Here is a 27,262-nt window from a genome sequence, read left to right as displayed (position 1 = left end):
TTTATAATTAAGAGGCCACATATTTTAATTTATGAATTTTCTTTATCTCTAGAAATTTGTTTTATTGCCAAGAAAAGTTTTTCTGGAAAAAAAAATCTTTGAAAATCAATTCGTTTACTCAAGAAGATAGTAGACCATTAACAGATAGATTCGGGAGGAAGGGAGCGGAAATTTGTGAGAAAGTTGAATGGACAATAGAAAGAAAAGAAAGGGAATTTAGGGAAATACACCGGGAATGCACGTGTCCCCTCTAGGTCGGATACAAGGTCAGTAAACGCGACGAGAGCCGCAAAAATAAAAAAAACCTTACTCTTCTGGCTTCCTAGAAAATTTATAAGGGGTCACTAAAGTTGTAAAGGCCACAAAATAATTAGCCCACCTGTGAAAAAACATTAGCTCCGCTACTGTGCGCAACTTGTTGAAATGTTGCCCTGGAATAGTTCAGCCAATGGCTAAGAATGAGTTCATAAAATCTTTAGTGGGAGAGAAAACGGATCCACAGCTGAAGCGGGGAGGCAACATTATTATTTTCAGCAAGACGGCCAAGGTTATTTTATAAAAAGAACTACTCGGGCCCATATTTTCAAATGATTCTGGAACTCTTTAAGCTTAGTAGGGTGGCGAAGAATACGACATTATGACGTAGGGGAAATGAGTCTTCACAAGATAGGGGGACGATATTTTCCCTTGAGGATAGCGATCTATTAACTTTCATATTTGTGACAAGAGCTTTTATCGATTTCTAAACTAAAAAGTGACTTTCAAACTAAAATAAATGTAACGTTTTATTAGAAGTTTATATCGAGGGGAAGTATCTAACTACACCTTTTCCTTGACTACAGCCCTAAAACATCCAGAAAATAGATCGTCCTTGGATAGGCATTTTCCTTTTTTTCTCAGGTCGGGCGCGATTAACAATTCAATAGTTTTGAAAATCCATAATTTAGATCATACAACAGTCGACGAAAATTTATACTGCTAAGGATAATTTCTTATTTATAAAAAAATACTCTCCTAGAAGTAATATTTTTAGAAATTCACTATTATTATGTATTTCGCACTATTTTTGCTTCAATTTGAATAATCAATGCGAACCTGCATGTTTCAAACTAATAGCATAATAACGGGATGACCACAATAACTATATTTCTTAATTTTTTCCTATATTTTCCTATTGATTTGGGTACATTTGTTCGAATTTCATTCGTCCGAACGGTGGTACAAATGTCCGAATGATCATTTGTCCGAATGCCGGAAAACAGGATCGTATGTCCGAAAACGTATTTCATTTGCCCGAAAAATTTATCACAACTTTTGTTGGTGATTTAGTCGTTCAATTTATGTTAACTTTACTGGCGAATTTCATTTGTTCGAATAATCTTTTGTCCGTTTTTTCGAACATTAGGAATTGGTGTTTTTTTTTTAAATATTGTTAATATAAGAAAATAGTAACATTAACGTGAACCTAACCTAACCTAACCTAAAATATCCACAACATTCAACGCAATTACCACTTACTATATCGGCCAAAAAAAAATCCGGCCAAAAAAAAACAGCAATAAGAAATATTAATTTAGGGACAGAATTCGGACAAGTGATGCTACCGATTCGGACGAATGAAACAAACAAGTTGTCCAATTCGAACAATTGAAACATTTGTTATTTCGGCGGTTCGGACGAATGAAATTCGAACATTTGTTCCACCGTTCTGTACTCCCTGGTTCGGACGGTTGAAATTCGAACAAATGTACCTACCCCTTCCTATTTGGGGGGTATTTACTTGTTTTGATAAAGATATAAGTAAGATAAAGTTCATAAGTAGTTGAAACCTATAATTTTTCGGTAATTTCAATAGAAGTTACCCTTTATTATCCAAAAAATTTCTTATAAAATCCAATAATTAATAATAATAAAAATAATCAACTAATCAATCAAGTATACCACACGGGCCTAAGTCAACTATATATAGTGACTTGTGAGCCAATTACCAGTATCCGGTTTAAATTGCTAAGCCCTTCAAGTCACGGGAGCCAACAGCTCCCTACACTTACTATTACCGTTACTATTATAATTTTCCTATTTTTCCTATAAATGAATTATACACAATATACTTGGAATGCTTATGGCGGCAGATTTTCGTCTCGATGTGGCTGACGGTTTTTTTGACTTAACTAGGTTAACTTAACCAACAACAACGTGAGAGGGGAGCGCGCGCAGAGAGTATTTTTTCTTTCGTGGGCGGCACCAAAGCCGTCAGAGTGATCTTACCATACGCGATACGGCAGGATAAGCATTCCTAGTAGAGGCATGTATTCCTGGAATACAGTAGTAGCAGTCCTTAGACTATGGCCGCCGTTTTGGACGCAAATTTTATATCTATAGGAAAAATAATGGGTGTCGTCCTATAGACTCTATAGACAGTAGGATAGTTATATAGCATAATATCAGAAGTAAATGAACCGAAGTTATTGAAATAGCGCTCAGAATCGGAGCCCTGGCGTTTTCCTTATGAAAATGATGAGAAAATCGAGTCAAATAAAAGCTAATTTCCAACCCCGTCTTTTGACGTGATAAATCTCACTTGGAAATTGTTGGTATAGCTATTTATATGTATAAAAAATGGTTTCATAAAAACCAAAATGTTTTTTTTTCGGCCTAGGAGCGCGCAAAATTTCAAATTCGAGGTAAAAATGTAACTTAATAAGGAAAACGCCTACAACATGGGGAGTATAACAGTCTGATAACATCGGTTCATTTACTTCTGATAATATGTTATGTACTTTTGTCTTTTGATATTACTTTATAATAATAATAATGTTGTTGTTTCGTTAGGGTTGGGTGGACTCCATGGGTGGAATTACCGGTGTTTATTTCGCGGTAAGTAACGTATTTGGTAAATAATTTGTTATTTTTGTTCGTAACCTCTCTTTTGGATGATTCTATCGTAGGTCAGTACCGGTCTTCTAAGGACGGCCAAAATGGACAAGAGCGTGGACGCCGATTTCATCCCAGTGGACATCGTGACCAACCTGATGATTTCAGTGGCGTGGTACACGTCTTTCAGTACGTAAGTTACAGAACGATTTTCCTTATCAAAACGTGATATCTCTCGATAGACCCTCTCAAGTACTCAGTCTGATTGTCATCTGCTTATTTTTTTATTGAACTAAATTCAGGCTCGAATTTATAGTCTCAAACGTGACAGGGCGGGCTTAGAACAGGGCCCTTTTTAAAATAGCAAGAATCAAAATATTTTTCAAGTGTCTAGCCGCGTCTGCTCCGATTCTGAAGTGTAAAATGTCCCAATTTAAAAGGTGTCGTCAATCTTCGTTCTACGAACAACATTATTTTTCAATCGTTTACTAAAACGGTTCAAAGCGTCCTGATTGAAAGACTGTTGACAAATCTAGACGTGTTTGCTTTTTTTTTATCAGAAGTATATAAATATATCTCGCTTGGAGAAGTGTCCAATTAGTAAAATTTAGTGTTGTTAATTTTCCGGAAAAATAAAATGCGGAGAAAATTTCCAGAAAATTTTTCGCAAATCGGGAAAATAAAAAATTTAAACATTAATGACTTTTTAGGGTTTTTAATTTTTTTAAACTTTTTATCGATATAAAATGTCTAATAACAGTAAACATACTATAAAACATTAATAGTGTTGCATCAGTTTAAACTAGTCTAGAGGTTTAGTTTTACTTTTAGATTTAAAAAATGAGGCGAAAATGCCGCTTTATTTAAATTTGCAAACAATATTAGACTAATCATAGAATGAAAAGTTTTTTATTTTCCGCGGAAAATTTACCGACTTCCAACACTAGGAAAATTGAAACGTGCGCCTTCGCAAGCTCTATTTGTTGAGACCAAAAGTGACATAATTACCAAAAGTGTGACAATCCCTGTACTTTCGTATGCTCGACTCGAGATCCACCACATAAAACACTATTTATTTTCGCCTTTCTGGATATTTTTTAGTCTATGGTATTATATCGTAGGTAGATGGCGATAGTATCTCCACAGAAAAATCAAAAAATACACTAACTTTGAACAGTGCTACTTAGTTCCTCCGTTCCTCACTACGAGGCGTTATTTGTTGGTTTTAACTTCCTTCCCTCGCCAAGGCATAATTTCCTTTCTTTCCTCCCAACTTGTATTTCGCTCGTAACATTCATTACGAAATTGGTCCGATTGACACACTTTTGGTAATTATGTCACTTTTGGTTGAGACGATATTTAGCGTTGCACCCAATCCCCAGCACGCTCATTGGTCTTCGGACGCGTTTGAAGCACACGTCGGTGACGTTTTTGCCTCCCCCTTCTCGTGACCGTACATAATCAATTTACCTAAGTAGAAATACAGGTTGTTAACTAAAAACCGATACAGGGCCAATAACTCCGAATGTACACTCTGTTTAAAAAGTCTTCGACAGGTGAAATTGGGAAACACCTAAAATGCATCAAGCGATTATTAATAACGCAACTTCGACAGCTATTCAATAACATTGAAAATATATTTAATTAAAGGCCGGTTTAAAAAAAACAAATCCCAAGAACAACTTGGCAAGTGGTTTTAGGAATATCCTTTTTATACGCTAAAGCTTTTGCGTTAGAAATTGTTTATAATAATGGTTACCACAATTTTAAACCAGCCTTTAATTAAATATGTTGTTGGATCGCTGTCGAAGTTGCGTTATTAATAATCGCTTGATGCATTTTAGCATTTTTTAGGTGTTTCCCAATTTCGACGAAAGTTTGTAACTTCTCAACCGTTGGTTGTAGAGGGAAATTTTTTCCACTTTCTAAATATGAATCGACCATTGTGAATTCAAAAACGCGCGAGTCAGTGCCGTAGAACCAATATTTAAAAAGTTGTCAAAAATGAGTTTTGACGGTTCCCGCCAAACTATTATTTTTTGGCGGACGAAACCGATAAATAACGAAAGATATTGGAAAATAAATAAAAGTTGCAATTGGTTTCATCGAACTATCTATTATAGTTTTCTAGCAGAATTAAAAAGAGGGGAAAAATTCCACCTGTCGAAGACTTTTTAAACAGAGTGTACTTTAGCTAGGCATGTTAAATTTTCAGGACACATATAGAACGTGCATGGGGAAATTTCCATGACCTTGACCCATGTCTTCAAGGTCATTCAAAAATTATCTCAAGAACCATTAGAGATAATTGTTCCCCGTCACATTTTATAACTAAATAGCTTTTGAGCCCACCTAATTTGAGCAAGAACAAGTCGGGGGAGATTAGACAAAAACAGGGTTGCCACACGTCAGGGAAAAGTCTGGGAATTTAAAAATGGGCCTTAAAAGTTAGGGAAATGTCAGGGAATTTTAAGAATTGGTAAAAAATCAGGGAAAAGTCAGGGAATTCAATTTTATCTTGGCACTTTTTGAAGGTAATTCAACTCTAGATCTATGACAAATTCCACGATTATCATTTATTTCCTTGAATGTTTGGCTAATTTTTTCAACATTGCAATAACCTTTTTACTGAAATATAAGTTCATCTTAATTTATTAACTTCTGATAAAAGTAAAATATAAAAGAAAAACTTTGGCCTTAATAAGTCAGGGAAAATCTGTTAAAATGGTCATGGAAAACAGGGAATTTTAATCTGAAAATTTTGGGGCAACCCTGAAAAAACAAGTAGGTCGTGATGAAAATAATCAGCTAGGCTAATCAACCAAGGCACCATCTTAGGCCTAAGTCATCATGCGACTTTTAATGCACCAGAGAAAAGGTTGAAGGGCTATTAACTCGAAAAGTACTCATGCTAGAGTATCAAAATTTGCTAGATATACTCATCTCGTAGGAAGTCTTTAGAATTTTCAAATTCGGATGACCTTTAACTCGTGGTATCAAGGTCATTCAAAGTTTTCTCGAAAACCAATGGATTTAGAGAAATGGTTCCAATTTGAAAGATTTTCATCATGGTGTTTTGCATCGGGTTAAAGACTTTTCGTCGCCGTTAAAACAAAACCACGTATCTTTTTGGTGGCCTTTTTGAGAAAAAATGGATTTTTTAATTTTGCATGCATTTGCGAAACCGCGTGTTAGGTTTTTACATGTGAGTTAATTTTATAGTTAAATAATTTCGTTTCAATATTGACTCTTTATGATAATTTTAATTTAAAAATATTTTGCTAAAGGGGAATTTTTAGAGATACGTGGTTTTGAGTCATGAAGTGAGATAGGAGCTGAAAATAAGCGAGATACGTGTTTTGCGCGAAATAAGTTGTGAATATCAAAGATACGTTTAAATGTTTTCTAGATTTAAAAAAATAAATCCAATTGCAACCTAATAATATTTTTAATGTTATATACGTAAATTGGGGTGTAGAATCTAAAAATGTCAATTTTGACAAAACCACGTATCTCAAGTTACGTGGTTTTGTTTTAACGGCGACGATTTCGACTTGAAATTTCAATTCACACACTTTTCAAATTGGAACAATTTCTCTAAATACATTTGTTTTCGAGATAAACTTTGAATGACATTGAACCATAAGTTAAAGTTCATCCGAGTTTGAAAATTCTTAAGCAAATTTGTATACTCTAGCACGAGTACTTTTCGAGTTATTAGCCCTTCAACCTGGTCTCTGGTACATAATTTTCATCACCTACCTGTTTTTGTCTAAAATCCCTCGACCTGTCATTGGTCAAATTAGGTGGACTCAAAGCTATTTAGTCCGAAAATGTGACGGGGAACACGTTTCTAATTGAAACCAATTTTGTATCTCTAATGGTTCTCAAGATAAATTATGAATGACCTTGAAGACATGATTCAAGGTCATGAAAATTTCCGTTATCAAGTGACCCCCTGCACGTTCTATGTGTCCTGAAAATTTAAAATTCCAAGCTAAAACACATTTTGAGTTATTGGCCTTGTATCGTTTTTTCAGTTAACACCCTGTATAGTCACTGTTACCTAGGAGCAACAAACACAAGGAGAACGCAGCTAGCCTTTAAACACGCTAACGCAGTGTTGTGTACAAATTTCATTGGATAAGCCTTTTCGCTGAAACTTTTACGGAATTTTCCCCTTCCGACGGCAGCAGGCCCTAAAGCGTCTAGCCAATGAAAATTGTACGCGAGAAAATGCACGACTTTTGACGGGTTGAGTTCTCCTGGTGTTTGTTGCTCCTAGCTGCTACTATTGGATGTATTTAGCCCTATTAATTCTACCGAAACGTATTTTGAGAAGGCGGCGTGAACCCGCGAAGGTGCGTGTTTCAAAACGAATGGAGTAAGTTCAGTCTGAAGTTGTAGTAAATATTGATTTATTTGACGAAGTGTTATTGAAACGTCCGCCGCATTTTGTTCGTTTGCTTTACGCTAGGTCGTCTTCCGTGCCGGTCTACAACTGCACGTCGGGCAGCATAAACAACTTGAAGTGGAAATTGGTCAAGGACATCAGCGTGCCTTTCATCATGAAGAACCCCAGCGTTCGGATGTTCCGGGTGCCCAAACTGCAGACGACCACCAGCCGGTTCATTCACTTCTTGGGATGTATGATCAACCACTACATTCCCGCTTTCTTCTTCGACGCAACGCGCGTCCTGCAGGGAAAGAAACCTAGGTGAGGATTACATCTCCTTTCTTACCGCGTTGCTATGGTGACGATCCTCCGAGTCTCTCGCTAAACCCTCCTCCGCGTTGCTTAGAAACGATTCTACGATTTTCCGCGTCCCTTAAGGGTCATGAGGGCTGGTTTCGCGTGCGTGAAATCGAGTTGATAAAATGAGGAATTCTGCTACTTTTTCGGAAACCTTGTTTTTAGAACAGGGTGGCCACGGTACCTGGAAAACATAGACAAGTCGGGAAATTTGAAAATGCGACTAAAGTCAGAGAAATGTCATTGAATTTTAAGAACTAGTAAAAATAGTCAAGGTTTTTTTAGACCTAGGAAAAAGTCAGGGAAAATTAAGATCTAATAAAGAAAGTCAGGGAAAATTAGGATCTAATAAAGAAAGTCAGGGAAAATTAAGATCTAATAAAGAAAGTCAGGGAAAATTAAGATCTAATAAAGAAAGTCAGGGAAAATTAAGATCTAATAAAGAAAGTCAGGGAAAATTAAGATCTAATAAAGAAAGTCAGGAAATTTGGTGCTATTAAAAAAATTACGAAATTTAAACCTAGTAAAAACGTCAGGAAATTTAAGAACTAGTAGAAAAGTCAGGAAATTTAAGACCGTGTAAAAAAGGCAGGGAATTTAAGACCTACATGTAGTACAAAGGCTGGGAAATTTAAGATCGAAGAAAAAAATTCGGGAAATTAAAGAATTTATAAAAAAAAAAGTCAGGGAATTTTATGTACTAGTAAAAAAGTCAGGAAGATATAAGGACTAGTAAAAAAGTCAGGAAATATTATGAACTAGTAAAAAAAGCCAGGAAATTTAACACCTATTAAAAAAGTCTGGGAATTTAAGAATTAATAAAAAATCAGGGAATTTTATGTACTAGTAAAAAACTCAGGAAGTTTTAAGGACTAGTAAAATGGTCAGGAAGTTGTAAGGACTAGTAAAAAAGTCAGGAAATTTTAAGGACTAGTAAAATGGTCAGGAAGTTGTAAGGACTAGTAAAAAAGTAAGGAAGTTTTAAGGACTAGTAAAATGGTCAGGAAGTTGTAAGGACTAGTAAAAAATTCAGGAAATTTTAAGGACTAGTAAAATGGTCAGGAAGTTGTAAGGACTAGTAAAAAAGTCAGGAAGTTTTAAGGACTAGTAAAATGGTCAGGAAGTTGTAAGGACTAGTAAAAAAGTCAGGAAGTTTTAAGGACTAGTAAAATGGTCAGGAAGTTGTAAGGACTAGTAAAAAAGTCAGGAAATTTTAAGGACTAGTAAAATGGTCAGGAAGTTGTAAGGACTAGTAAAAAAGTCAGGAAGTTTTAAGGACTAGTAAAATGGTCAGGAAGTTGTAAGGACTAGTAAAAAAGTCAGGAAGTTTTAAGGACTAGTAAAATGGTCAGGAAGTTGTAAGGACTAGTAAAAAAGTCAGGAAGTTTTAAGGACTAGTAAAATGGTCAGGAAGTTGTAAGGACTAGTAAAAAAGTAAGGAAGTTTTAAGGACTAGTAAAATGGTCAGGAAGTTGTAAGGACTAGTAAAAAATTCAGGAAATTTTAAGGACTAGTAAAATGGTCAGGAAGTTGTAAGGACTAGTAAAAAAGTCAGGAAGTTTTAAGGACTAGTAAAATGGTCAGGAAGTTGTAAGGACTAGTAAAAAAGTCAGGAAGTTTTAAGGACTAGTAAAATGGTCAGGAAGTTGTAAGGACTAGTAAAAAAGTCAGGAAGTTTTAAGGACTAGTAAAATGGTCAGGAAGTTGTAAGGACTAGTAAAAAAGTCAGGAAATTTTAAGGACTAGTAAAATGGTCAGGAAGTTGTAAGGACTAGTAAAAAAGTCAGGAAGATTTAAAGACTAGTAAAATGGTCAGGAAGTTGTAAGGACTAGTAAAAAATTCAGGAAATTTTAAGGACTAGTAAAATGGTCAGGAAGTTGTAAGGACTAGTAAAAAAGTCGGGAAATTTTATGAACTAGTAAAAAAGTCGGGGAATTTAAGACCTAGTAAAAAAGTCTGGGATTATAAGAATTAAAAAAAAAATTAAGGCAATTTTATGTACGGCACTGGTTATTAGATCGCTCTATCTAACCATGTCAGTGACTCAGTGCCGTGTCGTTTTGAATAACCGAAGGGGAGTTTTACCCCTCAAATGATAAAGCGACGTATTAAGCTTGTTTTCCACTGGCGCGCGCAACGACGCGTTTCTCAGCTTTGAAACGTTCAAACGTTTTTACGCGCGTAAAGAAAATAACATTATGACGCGCGCTAGTGGAAAACAAGCTTTACGCTCCGAAAACTATACGCAGTAATTGCTTTTCCTTTGAGATATGGCTTTGTAAATTTATATATGTTTTGAAAACCAAGTGTCTGGTGTCATACACGGCAATTTCACAAAAATAAATATCTAATTTGATTAAAGATTTTGTTTCAGTCTTAACGATTTTGAATTTCTATCAATTATAAAAAGATCTGTTAAAAGCCCCACCACATTTAACTTGTATATTTAAAAATGGTTTACCTGGGAAAAGAGATGGGCCATCTTGTTTTGATTTAACCTGTCTATTATCTTAGCTTTTTATTTGATATTTTTTTACTACAATAATAAGTAGTGTAATAGAAAATAATTAGAATAACAGATCTAATACTAACGACGTAAATTTCTACTAATAATAACCTGTTTTACCAATGACAATATAAATCAAAACGTGGTTAAGTAATGAGGAACGAAAACTCCGTGTGTTGTAATTAGACTTTGTAACTTTCTTCAAAATAATAATAATTACATAACGCCTACTTTGTCGAATTAAGGATAAATTATTTAAAATCCACATAAATGTGACTGATTTGGGTACATTTGTTCGAATTTCATTCGTCCGAACGGTGGTACAAATGTCCGAATGATCATTTGTCCGAATGCCGGAAAACAGGATCGTATGTCCGAAAACGTATTTCATTTGCCCGAAAAATGTATCACAACTTTTGTTGGTGATTTAGTCGTTCAATTTATGTTAACTTTACTGGCGAATTTCATTTGTTCGAATAATCTTTTGTCCGTTTTTTCGAACATTAGGAATTCGTTGTTTTTTTTTAAATATTGTTAATATAAGAAAATAGTAACATTAACGTGAACCTAACCTAACCTAACCTAAAATATCCACAACATTCAACGCAATTACCACTTACTATATCGGCCAAAAAAAAATCCGGCCAAAAAAAAACAGCAATAAGAAATATTAATTTAGGGACAGAATTCGGACAAGTGATGCTACCGATTCGGACGAATGAAACAAACAAGTTGTCCAATTCGAACAATTGAAACATTTGTTATTTCGGCGGTTCGGACGAATGAAATTCGAACATTTGTTCCACCGTTCGGACGATTGAAATTCGAACAATATAGATAAAGATATAAGTAAGATAAAGTTCATAAGTAGTTGAAAGGTATATTTTTTTCGGTAATTTCAATAGAAGTTACCCTTTATTATCCAAAAAATTTCTTATAAAATCCAATAATTAATAATAATAAAAATAATCAACTAAGCTAATACCCAAGGTACCACACGGGCCTAAGTCAACTATATATAGTGACTTGTGAGCCAATTACCAGTATCCGGTTTAAATTGCTAAGCCCTTCAAGTCACGGGAGCCAACAGCTCCCTACACTTACTATTACCGTTACTATTACAATTTTCCTATTTTTCCTATAAATGAATTATACACAGTATACTTGGAATGCTTATGGCGGCAGATTTTCGTTTCGATGTGGCTGACATTAGGAATTGGTTGTTTTTTTTTTTAATATTGTGAATATAAGAAAATAGTAACATTAACGTGAACCTAACCTAACCTAAAATATCCACAACATTCAACGCAATTCCCACTTACTGTATCGGCCAAAGGAAAAATGGACCTAATAGGATAAAATGATTAGACATTATAAAAAAACGGCAATAAGAAATACTAATTTAGCGACAGAATTCGGGCAAGTGATGCTACCGATTCGGACGCATGAAACAAACAAGGTGTCCAATTCGAACAATTGAAACATTTGACTACTATGAACATCCCTTTCGTGACTGAAGGTGGTTATTTTCGTTTACCATTAACTTACATCAATTTGAGTCATAATTAAGTCTATTATCATAAGTAACGTAATAAAATTAGTATGACACTCTTGGTTGACAGTAATTTAATAAATCAATAAGCGTTTATTTTTACTTTTGGAGTCGTTTCAAATTCCAAGTCCTTAGCCAAGTTCTGATTTATGTCATCATTAGCGAAACAGACTGTCATTAAAAATTTGCATTGACCAGAAGTATATAAGACATATTTTTTAGATAAGTATCCATCTCCCTATTCTGGTAATGAAACTGCTTGAAACCGGCATCCACTGATTTTGGGAATATTTTTGTATTTAGCCCAATATATAGTTCTTTTTATAAAATAACCTTGGCCATATTGTTGAAATGTTGCCTCCCCGCTTCAGCTGTGGATCCGTTTTCTCTCCCACTAAAGAGTTTATGAACTCATTCTTAGGCATTGGCTGAACTATTCCAGGGCAACATTTCAACAAGTTGGGCAAGCGTAAAGACATTTTATAAAATCAACTATTGGCGGGTTTCGATTCATTGGGAATCCAGCTCTTATTAATATAGTAATAGTTAGGTTGGGGTTGGGTTGAGTTTTTTTTATCGTTGATTGCCTAACATGGGCCAGGAGCAAAAAAAAGTGCAAGGCGAAATACAGTCGGCCCGAAATACGTTTGATAAAAAATATACCTCAAAATATCCTTGGGCTGTGCAGTTTTTAGGCACAATCCCTAGGGGATTTGTGTGTATTAGTTTCACGTATTGTGTCCGTCGCCGCCGCCTGTTTTCGCATGATTTCTCTCGGTACGTTAGAGTACGTCAATCGATTGGAAAGATCATGTCCTCGCCGGCATTGTTACCATTTGTGAGATCGGGCCCATTTTAGTTATTTTGGTTGAATATTATATTTTTAGTTAGTACTGATCATTTCTGAGCTACGTTTTCGGTTAGGTCCTATAATTCCTATAAAATCCTATATTTTCAAAAATATCCCATAACATCCTATATTTTTAGCAAAACCCCTAAAACGTCCTATAAAATCCTATAATTTTGATATTTTGCCGATTTCAAATCCCGCCACTCTGTTAAATTGCTAGATTTAGCTATAGGATAAATTCCTATACAAAGTCACTCTAGTTTATACTTTTGTTATTGTTAACATGGTTAGCTACTAGTATATTTTTTTGATGAAATGGTTCAATAGTTTCTATTTTTCAAGTGAAAATCAAAGATTTATTTCACTAAATATATATTTGGTTTTTAAAATGCATAAAGTTAGTAAATGAAATAGCATATTTAGTCCTATAAAATCCTATAATTTTAAAAAATAGTCCTATAAACTCCTATATTTTTATAGAAATAAAATCGTATTTTTCCTATAAAAAAATTGAAGATTTGAGTGGGGGCCCTGCGTTTGCATTAAGAAGACATTTTAATTTTAATGACCCGCGTTTGCACTATGGTCATATTTAAATTTCGTGCCAATTGATACCGGCGCCATCTAACTCGTTCGCGTTTCGCTACCTTATTCCCAAAACCAGGTAACTCGAAAAATTCGGTTTGTCTAAAAATTTAAATTATCTCGAAAAATACTTTTCCGATAAAATTCCTCTTGAGGTTTATCAAGTTAATGTACAAGATGATTGGAAATTTGTTCAAATTTAAATTTAATATTTAAAATAAAGTTAATACATCGGGAGGACTGTGTGCACTTAAATGCCCGTGACATCTTGTTACATTTTACATTGGGTGGCGCGATACTACTAGAGATCGGCGTTTGTATAAGAAATTATCCAAATATTTATTTTTATTCATAACCGACAATAGTTCTTTTTATAAACTAACGTGGCCTTCTTGTTGAAATGTTGCTCTTACGTCACAGTCTTTTACTTTCACAAGCCTACGAGCGCGCGCTACAGTCACGAGGAGAATAGATTTTTCTAGCGCGCGTGCAAATCACTCGTGCGAAGAATATACTAATAAAGCTGGGTCTTGTGACGTAAGAGCAACATTTTAACAAGTTCGGCAAGACCACTTTTTATTTTATAAAATCAACTATTATCCAAAAAATATCCGAATTTTTGCATGTTAAATTGTTATTTATTCGTATAAAATGTTCATAAATAAACAGTTAACCAAAATTTTTATGATTAATCGAAATTTTGCCGGTTAATTTATTTGTTCCGCCGATCTCTAAATAATACACGAGGTAAATTTCGAGCCGTGATGCAGGGTGTCTCCGAAATTTAGCTGGAAAATTTATTTTTTCGGCGTAGAAGTATACTTTTCTCGATGGAATATATAATAAACTTCTGGTGAAACTTACGTATGTCATTATACTCATGATATTTCGTTACTTATTCCGCAATCTGAGACGCTGTCAAAATTCCCAAAAAGGACTGTTATCTAAGCAACTCGGAGAGTATCGGTGCTTGAGACGGCGTAGTTGGAGAGAAAGTTTTACCTTTATTTTTTCCCTTTTCATGGTCTATTATTCCGTAAGAAAAGTTAAAATTTGCTTATTCATGATCGTGACGAAGAGGTTAATATATCAGCAGGTGTCGCATTTCGATTCTCAGTTCTTCCAAAAGTCTATAAAATATCCCTCGCGAGAGAAATTTTCATCTTCCCTGTATACTGCTAATGTTATACAGTGGCGTAGCTGATGGTCCGCAGGGCCGCGGTGCGGTGGGGCCTCGAGCTTCGGAGGGGGGCCCCGCTAACCACAAAAAAATTAAAAAGGGGGGGCCTCATAGAGATTTTTGCTACGCCACTGATGTTATATACTTGAAATGTGTACCTTCGCAAAATGAAATAGTGCTGGGGGAATAGGCCTTTCTATAAAATAAGCTACGCTTACTGAACTTATTTTTATGTAGCTCTTACGTCACGAAATACGTAGAAGTTCAGTTCAGTTTATGCTTAAAAACAGGGCTCCGCGTTGAATTTAACTCTTATGTCCAGGGCTTTTCGTACTAAAACGTCATCGATACGTCACCCGTGACGCAGCACAGGGTTGCCACACGCCAGGGAAAAGTCAGGGAATTTATAAATGGGCCTAAAAGGTCAGGGAATTTTAAGAATTTGTAAAAAGTCAGGACATTCAGTTTTATCTTGACACTTTTTCAAAGGTAATTTTAATTTAGATCTATGGCAGATTCTGTTATTATTATTTAGATTCTTGAAAGGTTTTTTTAACGTTGAAATAACGTTTGTATTGAAATATAAGTTGATTAAATTTATTAACTTCTGATAAATGTAAAAGTCTAAGTTTGGCCTTAAAAAGTCGGGGAAAATAACTTTAAATGGTCAAGGAATTTGAATCTGAAAATATTGTGGCAACCCTGCAGCAGCAACAATAAAACAAGAAAGCTAATTTTACTTTATAGAAAGGCCTATTACATTTATTACATAAAATACAGACTTTATATAGCGATTACAGGGTTGCCACGGTACCTGGAAAACCTGGAATTCCGGGAAAGGTCAGGGAATTTGAATATGGGTATAAAAGTCAGGGAATTTGAATATGGGTATAAAGGTCAGGGAATTTGAATATGGGTATAAAAGTCAGGTAATTTGAATATGGGTATAAAGGTCAGGGAATTTGAATATGGGTATAAAAGTCAGGGAATTTGAATATGGGTATAAAGGTCAGGGAATTTGAATATGGGTATAAAAGTCAGGGAATTTGAATATGGGTATAAAGGTAAGGGAATTTGAATATGGGTATAAAAGTCAGGGAATTTGAATATGGATATAAAAGTCAGGGAATTTGAATATGGGTATAAAAGTCAGGGAATTTGAATATGGGTATAAAAGTCAGGGAATTTGAATATGGGTATAAAGGTCAGGGAATTTGAATATGGGTATAAAAGTCAGGTAATTTGAATATGGGTATAAAGGTCAGCGAATTTGAATATGGGTATAAAAGTCAGGGAATTTGAATATGGGTATAAAAGTCAGGGAATTTGAATATGGGTATAAAAGTCAGGGAATTTGAATATGGGTATAAAAGTCAGGGAATTTGAATATGGGTATAAAAGTCAGGGAATTTGAATATGGGTATAAAAGTCAGGGAATTTGAATATGGGTATAAAAGTCAGGGAATTTGAATATGGAAAAAATGTGGCAACCCTGGATTATATTAAATATGGTTTACAAATCACTAAATATCCCTAAACTTCTCTCGTAAGAGACATCTTATGAGCTTATGATTCTTCGTATACCGGTGCACAGTATCCACTCCTACAATATCGTTTTCGACATTATTTTCTACCTTTACTCATTTAAAAGAACCTTTACTTTCTAATTTCATTTGTTCCGCTTCTATGTATTTATTTTGGTTCCGTAGGATGATCCAACTGTACAACAAAGTTCACAGCGTTGTGGGGGGGCTCGAATACTTCGCCCTTCACAGTTGGAAATTCGGTTGCGAGAACGTTCTCTCTTTATATCAACAGATGGCGCCAAAGGACCAAATGGTGAATTATATTTGACCATAAGTAACGTAATACCCGTAAGTGGGACACAAAGCGATTTCGGTTATAGAACAATTGCGTAATCAGTAATTTCGTAACAACAAAGTCGTTTGTCTACTTACTGACAAAAGAGATTTTTATCTCACTTTTTTGGCAGAAAATTTCGGATCAAATTAGTTTGATGTCGAGCCAAAAAGCTTTCCTTCAGAAACAGAGGGGAGGGGTTCCATAACACTGATTTTTCCCGGAATTTTCAACCTAGCTACAACTTATCAGTTCTTAGCAAACGTTTTTGATTTATGAGGTCGTTATTGAAAATGACCAATACGATAAAATTTGATTGGGAGAATGTAACGTGTCACACTTATAGTTATTACGTTACTTTTGATCAGACGTTATTAATTTTACTGCTAATGAACCCAATATTTTATCTCTCCCTCAGTGTTTCAATTTTAATATTCAGCCCTTGGATTGGCCGGTGTATATACAAAATCATATCATTGGAATGCAGGTAGGAATCATTTTACTGTTGTTTAACGTACTCAACAGCTATCTGTGGATATAAGCTGATTCTATGTAATCTATAGAGTAATGGCACTGTGACGTCCTAGTACGTCACCCATGCTCTTTCCTATAGATAAAAATTTGCGACCAAAATGGCGGCCATGGCCAAAGCTACGGAGTGCTACTACTCTATTTAGTCTAGCTGACTTAGGCCTAAGGCGGTGCCCTGGGTATCAGCCTAGCTGATTATTGATATTCAAACGTTCTTGCTTTTATTCACTGGTGACTCCACGTTGTATATCCAGGGCCGTGCAGAGGGGGCAAAAACTCCATAGCCCTGAGAAAAAGCGCCCAGAAGTATATATGTAGCTTAGGGGCCCAGAAGTATGTAATTTAGGGGCTCTGAGAAAAAGCACCCAGAAGTATATATGTAGTTTAGGGGCCCTGAAGTATGTAATATAGGGGGCCCAGGAAAAAGGGCCCATAAGTATGTAATTTAGGGGCTCGGAGAAAAAGCACCCAGAAGTATATATGTAGTTTAGGGGCCCTGAAGTATGTAATATAGGGGGCCCAGGAAAAAGGGCCCATAAGTATGTAATTTAGGGGCTCGGAGAAAAAGCACCCAGAAGTATATATGTAGTTTAGGGGCCCTGAAGTATGTAATATAGGGGGCCCAGGAAAAACGGCCCATAAGTATGTAATTTAGGGGCCATAGGCATGCCCTTCACGAGCATCCTCCTTTGAAAATTTGAGTTAGAAGGGCCCGCGATGTCATATTTTTCCACAGTGCCCGAAATGTTTCTGCACGGCCTACTTAATTTTTTTACTAAGTGACCTTGATGCAATAGGACAGTAAGAAGAACCTTAGTTTTAATGCTACCAAAAGTGTTCTTTTTTTTACACCTTTTAATCTATGGCACCCCTTTAAATTTTTAGCGCCAGATCCTTGTTTCTGGTTTTACAATCACGGTAACACGGATTCGGAAAGAATTAGTTCATTACTGGTTTAATTGAACAAAATCTTTTTATCCATTCTCAAAAATGGATACAAAACTTATACAACCCCTTCTTACTTGCTAATATAGACTGTTCACCATTTTGGCATCGTCAATTTCTCACATACAGGCAGAGGCTCGATTAGAGATTAGACCACTTGAGACCCCGAGTGATTTGAGCCGAGTGGCGTTACTGACTTGACTAGATAGGCAAAAAGCCTTGAATCGGGCTTTCATTTACCTTTTTTAAGATAATTGGCTATTTTTTCACTAACGCAATTGAAAAATGTCCTGGTTTTAATTTGTAGGGCTCGATTTTTGTTTTGCACGGTCCTCGAACCCGCTCGAACCCTTACGCTAAATGTTACAATGTTATATTTTGTTAAATGATTTTGTAAACTATAACTTTACTTTAAATGTTTCCAACTTTTTCAATATTCAGGATACTAAGTTTTAATAATTATTTTTTTAAAGCAATTTCTGATGAAGGAAGATGAATCGAAGCTTACTTTAGCGAGGAAAAGACTAAGAAGGTAAAATTTCACTCTCTATAGACTTTTGTTCGCGCCAAAATGTGGGCGCCGCCATTTGGTTTAAACCAAGAAACTTCTATAGTATAGCCTGGTCACGGTCAACTTTGATCACGCGCTATTCGCGCTACAGCGGCCAACACATTCGTCGAAATTCCGCGAGCAAGGATTTTCCCCTATAAACTGTACTATAATGTGTAGGAGGTCAGCGCCACGCTCGGTTGTTATATTGTCTTCAATGTAAAAACTATACTAAAACTAATAATCCGCTAGGGGCGCTGACGTCATACACATCTTTTGCTCATAGGTTAACGCAGAAACGTCAACGAATGAGATGGCCGCTGTAGCGCGAGAGATGCGCGAGACATCAAAGTTGGCCGTGGCCTGGTGTAGCCCATTGAGTTGGGATCCAATCAAATCTGCTCCCCGCGAAACAAGTTTTTGAAAATTACGGATGTGCCGTCTCCTCTAAAATGACGAGAAAACATTATCATATGACCCGTGGCGCCATCCATTATTTTTGAAAAAAAAATCTTTTTGCCGGAAAACACGTCTTATTGAACGAACCATTGAGAGATAGACGGCGCCACGGGTAGAATGATAAAGTTTTATCGTCATTTGGGAGCAGACGGCAGTATTCTAATTTTTTAAAAACTTGTTTCGCGAAATACTGAAATCCGACGTTTTGATTGGACCTCTAGATTAATATTCCCAACTCAATGGCTATAACAAGTCCGAACGACTTTTTCCGCTCTATCCCTTGCACAAACTGTATACTGGTAAAATTGTTCCTAGTTTTTATTCATTGCGAGATGAAAATAAAAGTATTATTTTGTTCAAGAGATTTCTTATTTTTGTTTTACAACATGCCCTGTAATTGTTTTACGCAAATATCATTGTTTTTAGTGTTTTGGAAAACTAGGGAAAATTTAGTCCAAAAAGGGTCGGAAAGGAAAATTCCAATTCCGCGACCTGGCATCACTAGCCCACTGGGTTTCTACCGAAGGTTTCAACCATAGAAATCTCATAGGTAACTAGAAAGCTGCCGCCTACGGCCGAGCTTGTCGCCAGTTCGTTTTGAACCTTCAGCCAATGAGAGGCCGTAGAGTGGTTCCGCCAAGGAGGATAATAATCCTCCTTGCTTCCGCTACTATCGCGGGAGCTAGGTGACGTCATTCTCTCTGGTGACATTAAATTCTTGGCAGAACCACTCTTTGAGCTCTGATAGGCTGAGATCTGGCAATCGTCTGCCACGGCGTTTGGTCCATTTTCCAGTTACACGGCAGCATTCTAGTTACCAATGAGATTTCTATGGTTTCTACCATGGAGGAAGCACATGACTGATACTGCGTTCAGTCACGTGCTTCCTCCATGGTTTCTTCTTTCTAGTGAGCGAGAATGAGGGGTAATGGCGGCGCCAAAAACCGCCAATGTTTTTGGCGCGAAACGAAGTCAATATATCCGAATACATAAATTAATTGATTTAATCCATTAATATTTTTCCCCATTTCTTTTGGTTTAGTCTTTACATCAAGTCAGTATTGCTAAAGATACTGTCACTGGCTACCTTTCTTTGGCTGGTGTTACGTCATTCTACGAGAGCTTGGAAATTATTAAGCCTTTTCGGAGCTCTATTCCGAAAATTGTCGTTCGTTGTCAAACTGCCTATTTCTTAACCAATTTTTGTCCGTGTCCGCTCGTAAAGCAGTGTTTGTTATATAAAGTATCAACAACAAAAAACAGGACAAAAATAAATTAAAAAAAAACAAAACATTCCTTTATATTTCCGTGGCTTCAGGTGAAACAAAAAAATATATATTAAATATTTAAAAAGATGCGAAATATTTTTTCTGCGAAAATTTAACAAAAAACTACAAGAAATGTATCGTTTTGAAAACCGACAAAAAATTAAAATTCGTACGCGTTTTTTCTGCCTATATATTGTATAAGATATTATTGATATCGTGAATAAATATTTAGGATAATATCATTATTTGCCTAATTTAAATACTTACTTTTTAAACCACATTTAACAAGGATCATAATTTCAGTTATTCTATTATAATTTAAGTTATTTTATCCTAATTTAAGTTATTTTATCCCAATTTAAGTTATTTTATCCCAATTTAAGTTATTTAATCCTAATTTCAATTATATCCTAATTAGTTATTTTATCCTAATTTCAATTATATCCTTATTAGTTATTTTATCCTAATTTCAATTATATCCTAATTAGTTATTTTATCCTAATTTCAATTATATCATAATTGGTTATTTTATCCTAATTTCAATTATATCCTAATTAGTTATTTTATCCTTATTTCAATTATATCCTAATTTATAACTCAAAGTTAATTTAAATGATTTAATCCAGATTTAAATTATTTAATCTTGGTTTAGATTATTTATTATTTTATCTTAATTTATATTTTAACTGATTTAATTTAGATTATTTTTCAATCATTTACTCAAGAATATTGGGACACCCAATTGCCACTTTATTACCCACCAGATGGAAGTCTTTAAGAGTATTAACGAGGAAGGAGTCAAAATCATAGAAAGTTGTCCAACTCGGGCAGTGTTGCTTTTTAAACCAGTTTCAAAGAAATTTTTAAGAGTTTTATTTAAGGTAAATACAGTGAAATATATAATAAGGATTTCTAAATTATATAAAAACGTAGTTTTTACTAATTTTTTGAGTTTTGAAGTTCAATATCCTGAATTTGACGTTTGAGTCTCAACAGTTGAGCGTTGTTTCGTTTCTGCGTTTAAGGTTTCGATATGTTAAACGTTCTCCTCTCTTTAAATAATGAGACTTAACTTACACACAAAACGTAGTTTTCTTTCTCCACCTTTGCAACTTCAGTTCGTTTCACTTCAAGCTGGAATTTTAAAAGAAACGTAATATGCAAATTATCGCCAGCTTAAAGTATGTTTTTCAAATAAAAATTATAGTAAATCACCTGAGATTTCAACAGGTTTATTTCATCCTCAATTTCCGTTTGGACCGCCGCCAGGTCTACATTCTCTTCTTTCAGTAAGTTTTCCAATTGCGACTCTAAAAACGAATGTTTTAGTTAAAATTAGATTCATTGTATTTTTTCCAAACCTTACTGATAGCGCGTTTCTCCAAAACCATTTCTTTAATTTCGTCTAATTTTCGATCCCAGTCCACAGTGGTGTCGTTTAGTTTCTTGATCACTTCCTGCCGTTTTCTACCCATCAAATGAAGTTAAATAATATTTCCCTATTTAAAGGTCCACAGAATCGTTTGAAACCCTCTGGTCGAATTTAAGATAGCTCCTCCCCTACCATCACCTGACTCTCATTTCTCAAAACGCATTAATATGTTGTTCCACCTAGGAGCAACAAACACGGCACCCCACACAAGAAGAACCCAACCCGTCAAAGGTCGTGCATTTTATTGCGTACATTTTTCATTGGTTAGACGCTTTAGCGCTTGCTGCCGTTGGAAGGGGAAAAATAGGAAATTTTCTTCTCCCCCGCCCGTAAACCGTTCAGCGAAAAGGCTAGTCCAGTGAAATTTTTACACAACACTGGGTGTCTGGGTTAACGTATTTAAAATGCTATATGCGTTCTCCTTGTGTTTGTGACTCCTAGGTTCTACCAAAAGCGACATAAGACCCAAAAGTGTGTCAGTACGGTATAATTCAATAAAATAAGCGAAAATATTTATTATTAATTACCTGTTTTGTCTCTTCATCTCGTTTGAAAATCATATTTTACACCTAAACTGATTAAGCCTTTCCGATAACTTACGTAGCAGACGATTTATACGGTCCTAGCTAAGCAGACGGAAATCGCGAAAAAGTTGATACCCATAATACCTAGCGAATCCCCAGTAGATGGCGCGTTTCAAACGAAAAAGATCTATGAGAGCTTGTCGCGAAGTAAAACGAGGGAGTGGGAGAGGGGGTTGAAATACGTCATCAAAATTTGAAATTCCCTCCACTTTAGCGCCGCCAAGTGAGGCGTTTTAGAACGTATGTCTACGGGAGAATAAATGGAAGAGATAAAATCGCAGCAGACCATAGACTAAATAAACCGTTGCTTGTACTATTCCAACTAGTAGGTTATGTAGTCTATTGTGAGACTAGCTCTCAGTAGATATTTTAACGGACGCAAAGGTAGAGTTGACACACTTTTGGGTCTTATGTCGCTTTTGGTTCTACCCAGCGTATTTTCTCTACAAACCTTGGGTTTTACCATCAAAATTCAAGATGGAGTTTGAATTTCACTAATTTCCAAAGGTAGGAAAAAATCCCAAGGTACGGATGGGGAGGAGTTAACAGGTGAAAACTATTCGTAAGATCACAATCGTTCAAAGAACTGATTCAGACCAAGCTAAGACGTCACCAAAACGTCCCGGACAGTTCAGAGCTTGTTGTACGAATAGTCTGATAGCGTTTTATATTTGACTACTCTCGAGCGCTCGAGATCGCTCTGATCCAATTTTATGTTCCATTTTCGTGCTCGGATCTGCTCCGATCAAGTTTCGCGTGTTCCATTTCCCGCTCTCGGGTGCTCCGAGATCGCCCAAAACCGATCTGCCGATTTCGACAGATCAACGGATCGAGATCGAGATCGGAGCAAAATTTTGCGTGTTCCTTTTAGATTTTTGGGCAAAATGGCAGACCAAGACGCGAAAATTAAAATTACTAGCAGACGAAAAACAACAAAGCGCGGGAATATGATAATGTAATGTTCCATTTCGCTACCTGAATTCCAAACCCGCATAAGTCGATTTGTGTGTTATTTTTTTTATTCGATTTTTCGAAAGCACTATCCAACCTTTATACCAGGGGTTAATTTTAAAAAAAGTTATTGGAAAAATAAAACGTTATCCAACTTTTCCAAAACCGCATAAATAATATGAAAAAAAAATATTTGAGTTCCAAACCCGGGTAATCAGACTTATGCCTTTTTGCACCATGCAGCGCTGCGGCTTCTTAGATTTTATTGGTCTCTGGTAGTCGCGCCGTAGGCTGCTGCTGACAAATTTATGCTTGACTGTCCGCTAGCCGATTGTAATAAATTTCTGCAATACAGGTTGCTGATCCCTTTAAGATTTTCTCGGAATTTGCGCGGGATCTAGTAAAATTCAATGCCAAAGTGACCCTTTAAATACAAAACACAACAAGAATAAAAGATGTTTTAAGAACTGATATTTCATCTCCCGCCAAATTATTTTGACACACTTTTGGTAAAAGTGTTGAATAATTTGGCGGGAGATAAATAAATAATAATCAGCTAGGCTAATACCCAAGGCACCACCTTAGGCCTAAGTCGTCAAGCGACTTTTGAAGCCTTTTAATTCAGGTGGCCGGGTTACAATGCGTAGGAGGGTGGTGGCAAGCCCTGCATGCCACGCGATCGAGCCAACAGCTCCCTACACTAACTATTACCGTTAACCTCAACAAGTTTTTATGGAAGGGGAAACCGAAGAACTCGAGGGAAAACCCCTTAAACCAGTGGGGAGAGAACTTGCAAACTCAACGCAGAAGGAGTTGTTCCGAGTTTTCACCCAGTGCCACAAGCTGGGATCGAACCCGGCTCCTCTTGCTGCGAGGCGAAAGTGCTAACCACTCTGCCACCCCACATGAAATATCGGTTCTTAAAACATCTTTTATTCTTGTTGTGTTTTGTATTTAAAGAACCACTTTGGCATTGAAATTTTACTAGATCCCGCGCAAATTCCGAGAAAATCTTAAAGGGATCAGCAACCTGTATTGCAGAAATTTGTGAAAAGTTTGGTATAGTGAGAATACTAAGGAGTAGACGCGAAGCTACGTAGAAGGAATGATTAGCATAATTTAAGGACCTCTAAATTAAAATATGCAACGTAGGTTGCGAGAGACAATAACGAATCTTGAGCGAAGGGAAAACACTAATTACGTCCGTACTGGAACCCAAAACGTAAATGTTAAAAATTACAAGGGAGTACAAATTAAGTAATTTTTTAAATATCGCTGGCCTCGTCGGTTACCGAAACCAGATAGCCGTACGTCAGATAAAAAAAGCGTACAGGGAATCAGAGAAATCAGGTTGTTTATCGGAAATATATCTGATATGAGAAATAGTAATCAGTTTGCCCAGTACCGTAAATAGACATTGGCGGGGTTGGCCCTCGCTAAGGGCGCGTGAGGGCAAGGGGCGCCGTTTTGGGTTCAAAAAGCTTAAACCAAAAGTGACATAATTACCAAATGTGTGACAATTCGTATGCTAAAGGTTTAATGAATGCCATTGTGAACCAGTGGCGTAGCTACGGGGGAGCAGAGCCCGCAATGCAGGCGGGCCAACGGGCTTAGGAGGGCCCATTCAAAATTATGACCATACTTTTCTAAACGGTAAATTCCAAAAAAAGGTCCATGGAGTCTAGTTGTTGGTGGGCCCAAAATCCGAACATTACATTTTCCAACCTCATTTCCGGGTCCTGTGCGGCCTTACCGGTGGCACCTGGCTAGTTACGGTAATGGCTCTAGGCGCGGGGCCTCCAGAAACGCGGGGCCCGTAGCATTTGCTACTTCTGCTATATGGCTAATCCGGCACTGAAAATATTAAGACTCAACTTTGTTCAACGGTCGCGATGGGAAACTGGAAATTTTTATGGAATGGATTTAAAGGAACGTTCAAAAGAAATACAGGAACCAATTTGTGTGCCAATAAGAAATACACGAACCAATTTGTGTGCCAATAAGAAATACACGAACCAATTTGTATGTCAATAAGAAATACACGAACCAATTTGGGTGTCAGTAAGAAATACACAAACCAATTTGTGTGTCAATAAGAAATACACAAACCGATTGGTGTGCCAATAAGAAATGTTACTAAGATAAATAATTAAAATAGTATGTATTAAATATTTAATTAAAATACAACGACTAGCCTCTCATCAGGTCTGGAGCTGGCGTCTAATTGAAATCTTAGACGCATAATTAAAGGGCAAGCTCTGTCAGCTCACTTGCGTTGCCCTTTAATGCATAAATCCATTAGTTTTTTACTACGAAAATACGAATTAACCATTACTTAAAGTACCGTGTGTCAATAGTTTCTTCCCTAATGACACACAATGTCGTAGTTGTCAAGTGACTACTGACACAAAAAGTGTATCAATAGCTAAGAGTGATTGTCAATAGTCAATCCGCTATGGCCACAGCCTTCCCTATGTCCGCGATTCGCGCGGGAAACTGACGAATTTCAAACGCCGGTGGGACCCTTTAAGTTAAACAACATTAAAGTTTTTGTCAAAAATGCCATAATGTTTACTCTTTTTTAAATACTTAATATATATTCCATGTTCAATTATAGTCTTTATAAAACGAATGTATTTTATATTCTATTAAAATACTTTTGTGTTCTGACTTTAAAAATAGTTAGTTTAACATAAATATATTAGAAAATAAGGTTTAAATCAATATATTACACTTTGGAAATGAAAGAACGATAGTGTTACCATATCTCAAAACCAAATAAACAGATTTATGTGGTTTTGGAACTAAAAATTTCAGTGCCAAAAACAAATAAATCATTTTTTTTACTCAACTTAAGAAATAAAAAGAAAATAAATCCACCATTAAAAACAACTATAAAATGTGTAAAATAACCTAATATATTTGAAAAATATTGAGGAGCAAGTTTGAAAACTACAAAAAGTCGTTTTTCTAAAATTGAACTTTTTTAGGTATCTGGTTTTGGATCTCAGGTAACGATTTGCGGTTTTACTCTAGTCGATTGGGGGAGTGAATCTCGAGCAATCAAATGGAAAACGCTATGAAATATCATCGTAAAAGCACGTATTAACTAGTCTAAAATACTATTTCAGATGAAGCTCAGTAAGTACTGTTCGGACAGTCCCGAACGATCCGAGAAACGGTTCTCGGTAGCCAATAGTCTGCGCCCGAATAGTTGAGGAATACTGTAATAGACTGCGCAAGGACAGCGGTTCAGGGCTGGCGAATAGTTTTCACCTACGGCATTTTCACACTCGCGACTTAAGTCACTTAACCCAGCAACGGCTCCCATGTTTCATTTTTTTCGAAAATTCTCTCTCGACGCGAAGAACTTCTTTCAAGCAATCACGAACCTGAGAAGTAATTGGGAAACGTTGCAACGTTTTGTCGTTTTTGAGCCAGATTTTTCAAACGCTGGTGAGGCCCTTTAATTAACACGAAAAATTGATTATACTTTTCCTCTTTCCTAATACTCTCTTGTTTAGAAGCTTCATATCGTTCTATCAATTGTATTTTTCTTTCCAAAGTGAGGACATCTAGTTTGTTTCGTGTATGTAAATATTATTTACGTGAGATAGTTAATTAAATTTAAAGGGCCACAGAATCGTTTGAATGTTGAGGGTTGAGCCTAGGTTGAGCTAAATAGTCACGTGATATCCGGGTCAAATTTTTAGAACGATTCTGTAGACCTTTAAAGCGGAAAACCTGACCCAATTCCAGTTGATCGTTTTCCTTGTTCAAACAAGATGATTGCTTTTCAACAGCTAGTCTTTGGCGTTTCAGTAACGCTAATTCCTTTTCCAAAGCCCCTTCGATCACGGCTTCTTTATTTAGTGTTACGAGATTTTTGGTTATTAAACGAATTGTAAAAACGTACGTTTTTGATATAATTGCAAAAGTTTAATTATCTTACCATTATTGATTTGGGTCTGTTAAAAAGTGAATCATAGTTAAATTCCATAATAGTTTGGTGTTATTTGATATTTTTTTGGGATTACTTCAAGTGTTTCGCGTAAATGTTGGTGTTTTTTTATTTCTTGGTCTAATCCAGATGAGAGTGACTTAATTCTCATTATTTCCTCTTGTGATTTAATGTAGTTAAAACCTCTTTGTCTTGACGCTTCCGACTGATCTCGCGAATTCACTGGAGCATCCATATTTTTTTACGTAGGAAATGAGCTGTACTTTTTTACTTGATGCGGCCTGATAAACAAATTGTGTTCGGAACGAATAGACTTTAGAAAAGTATGAAATATTTTTTCAAAAACTATTTTAAATTTCCCTCCGGACAAGTTTTTATTTCAACAAGTTTTATTTATTGCGAAATGTGCGTCATCTAGGT

At 36.0% G+C, this 27,262-nt stretch overlaps 2 protein-coding genes across 4 annotated transcripts in view; one reads left to right on the top strand and one right to left on the bottom strand.

Moving 5' to 3' along the window:
* LOC149922147 (putative fatty acyl-CoA reductase CG5065) overlaps positions 1 to 20,092 on the top strand; it is a 32,442-nt gene extending 12,350 nt beyond the window's left edge. For all 3 annotated transcript variants that reach the window (XM_090164323.1, XM_090164324.1, XM_090164322.1), the window contains 7 exons: positions 2,833 to 2,877; positions 2,949 to 3,067; positions 7,352 to 7,591; positions 16,011 to 16,140; positions 16,580 to 16,648; positions 18,111 to 18,169; positions 19,689 to 20,092. In XM_090164323.1, coding sequence (XP_090020449.1) covers positions 2,833 to 2,877; positions 2,949 to 3,067; positions 7,352 to 7,591; positions 16,011 to 16,140; positions 16,580 to 16,648; positions 18,111 to 18,169; positions 19,689 to 19,842 — 816 coding nt within the window. In that variant the 3' untranslated portion in view covers positions 19,843 to 20,092. The remainder of the gene's footprint in view (positions 1 to 2,832; positions 2,878 to 2,948; positions 3,068 to 7,351; positions 7,592 to 16,010; positions 16,141 to 16,579; positions 16,649 to 18,110; positions 18,170 to 19,688) is intronic.
* Positions 20,093 to 20,807: 715 nt separating this feature from the next.
* On the bottom strand, positions 20,808 to 27,077 carry LOC149922146 (uncharacterized). The gene is made up of 8 exons (XM_090162252.1): positions 26,919 to 27,077; positions 26,834 to 26,849; positions 26,631 to 26,744; positions 26,375 to 26,456; positions 21,281 to 21,381; positions 21,130 to 21,224; positions 20,992 to 21,048; positions 20,808 to 20,928 (listed from the first exon to the last, which is right to left on the bottom strand). The coding sequence occupies exons 1-8, from the start codon at positions 27,075 to 27,077 to the stop codon at positions 20,854 to 20,856; spliced, it is 699 nt and encodes a 232-aa protein (XP_090018378.1). The 3' UTR covers positions 20,808 to 20,853.
* Between the last annotated feature and the right edge of the window lie 185 nt (positions 27,078 to 27,262).

The sequence above is a fragment of the Leiobunum rupestre genome, chromosome 11 (genome assembly GCF_980474605.1).
Source record: "Leiobunum rupestre chromosome 11, qqLeiRupe1.1.hap1, whole genome shotgun sequence".
In the NCBI taxonomy this organism is placed as follows: Eukaryota; Metazoa; Arthropoda; class Arachnida; order Opiliones; family Sclerosomatidae; genus Leiobunum; species Leiobunum rupestre.
The sequence above is the reverse complement of the archived record's forward strand: the minus strand, read 5'-3'. Positions and strand labels throughout refer to the sequence as shown.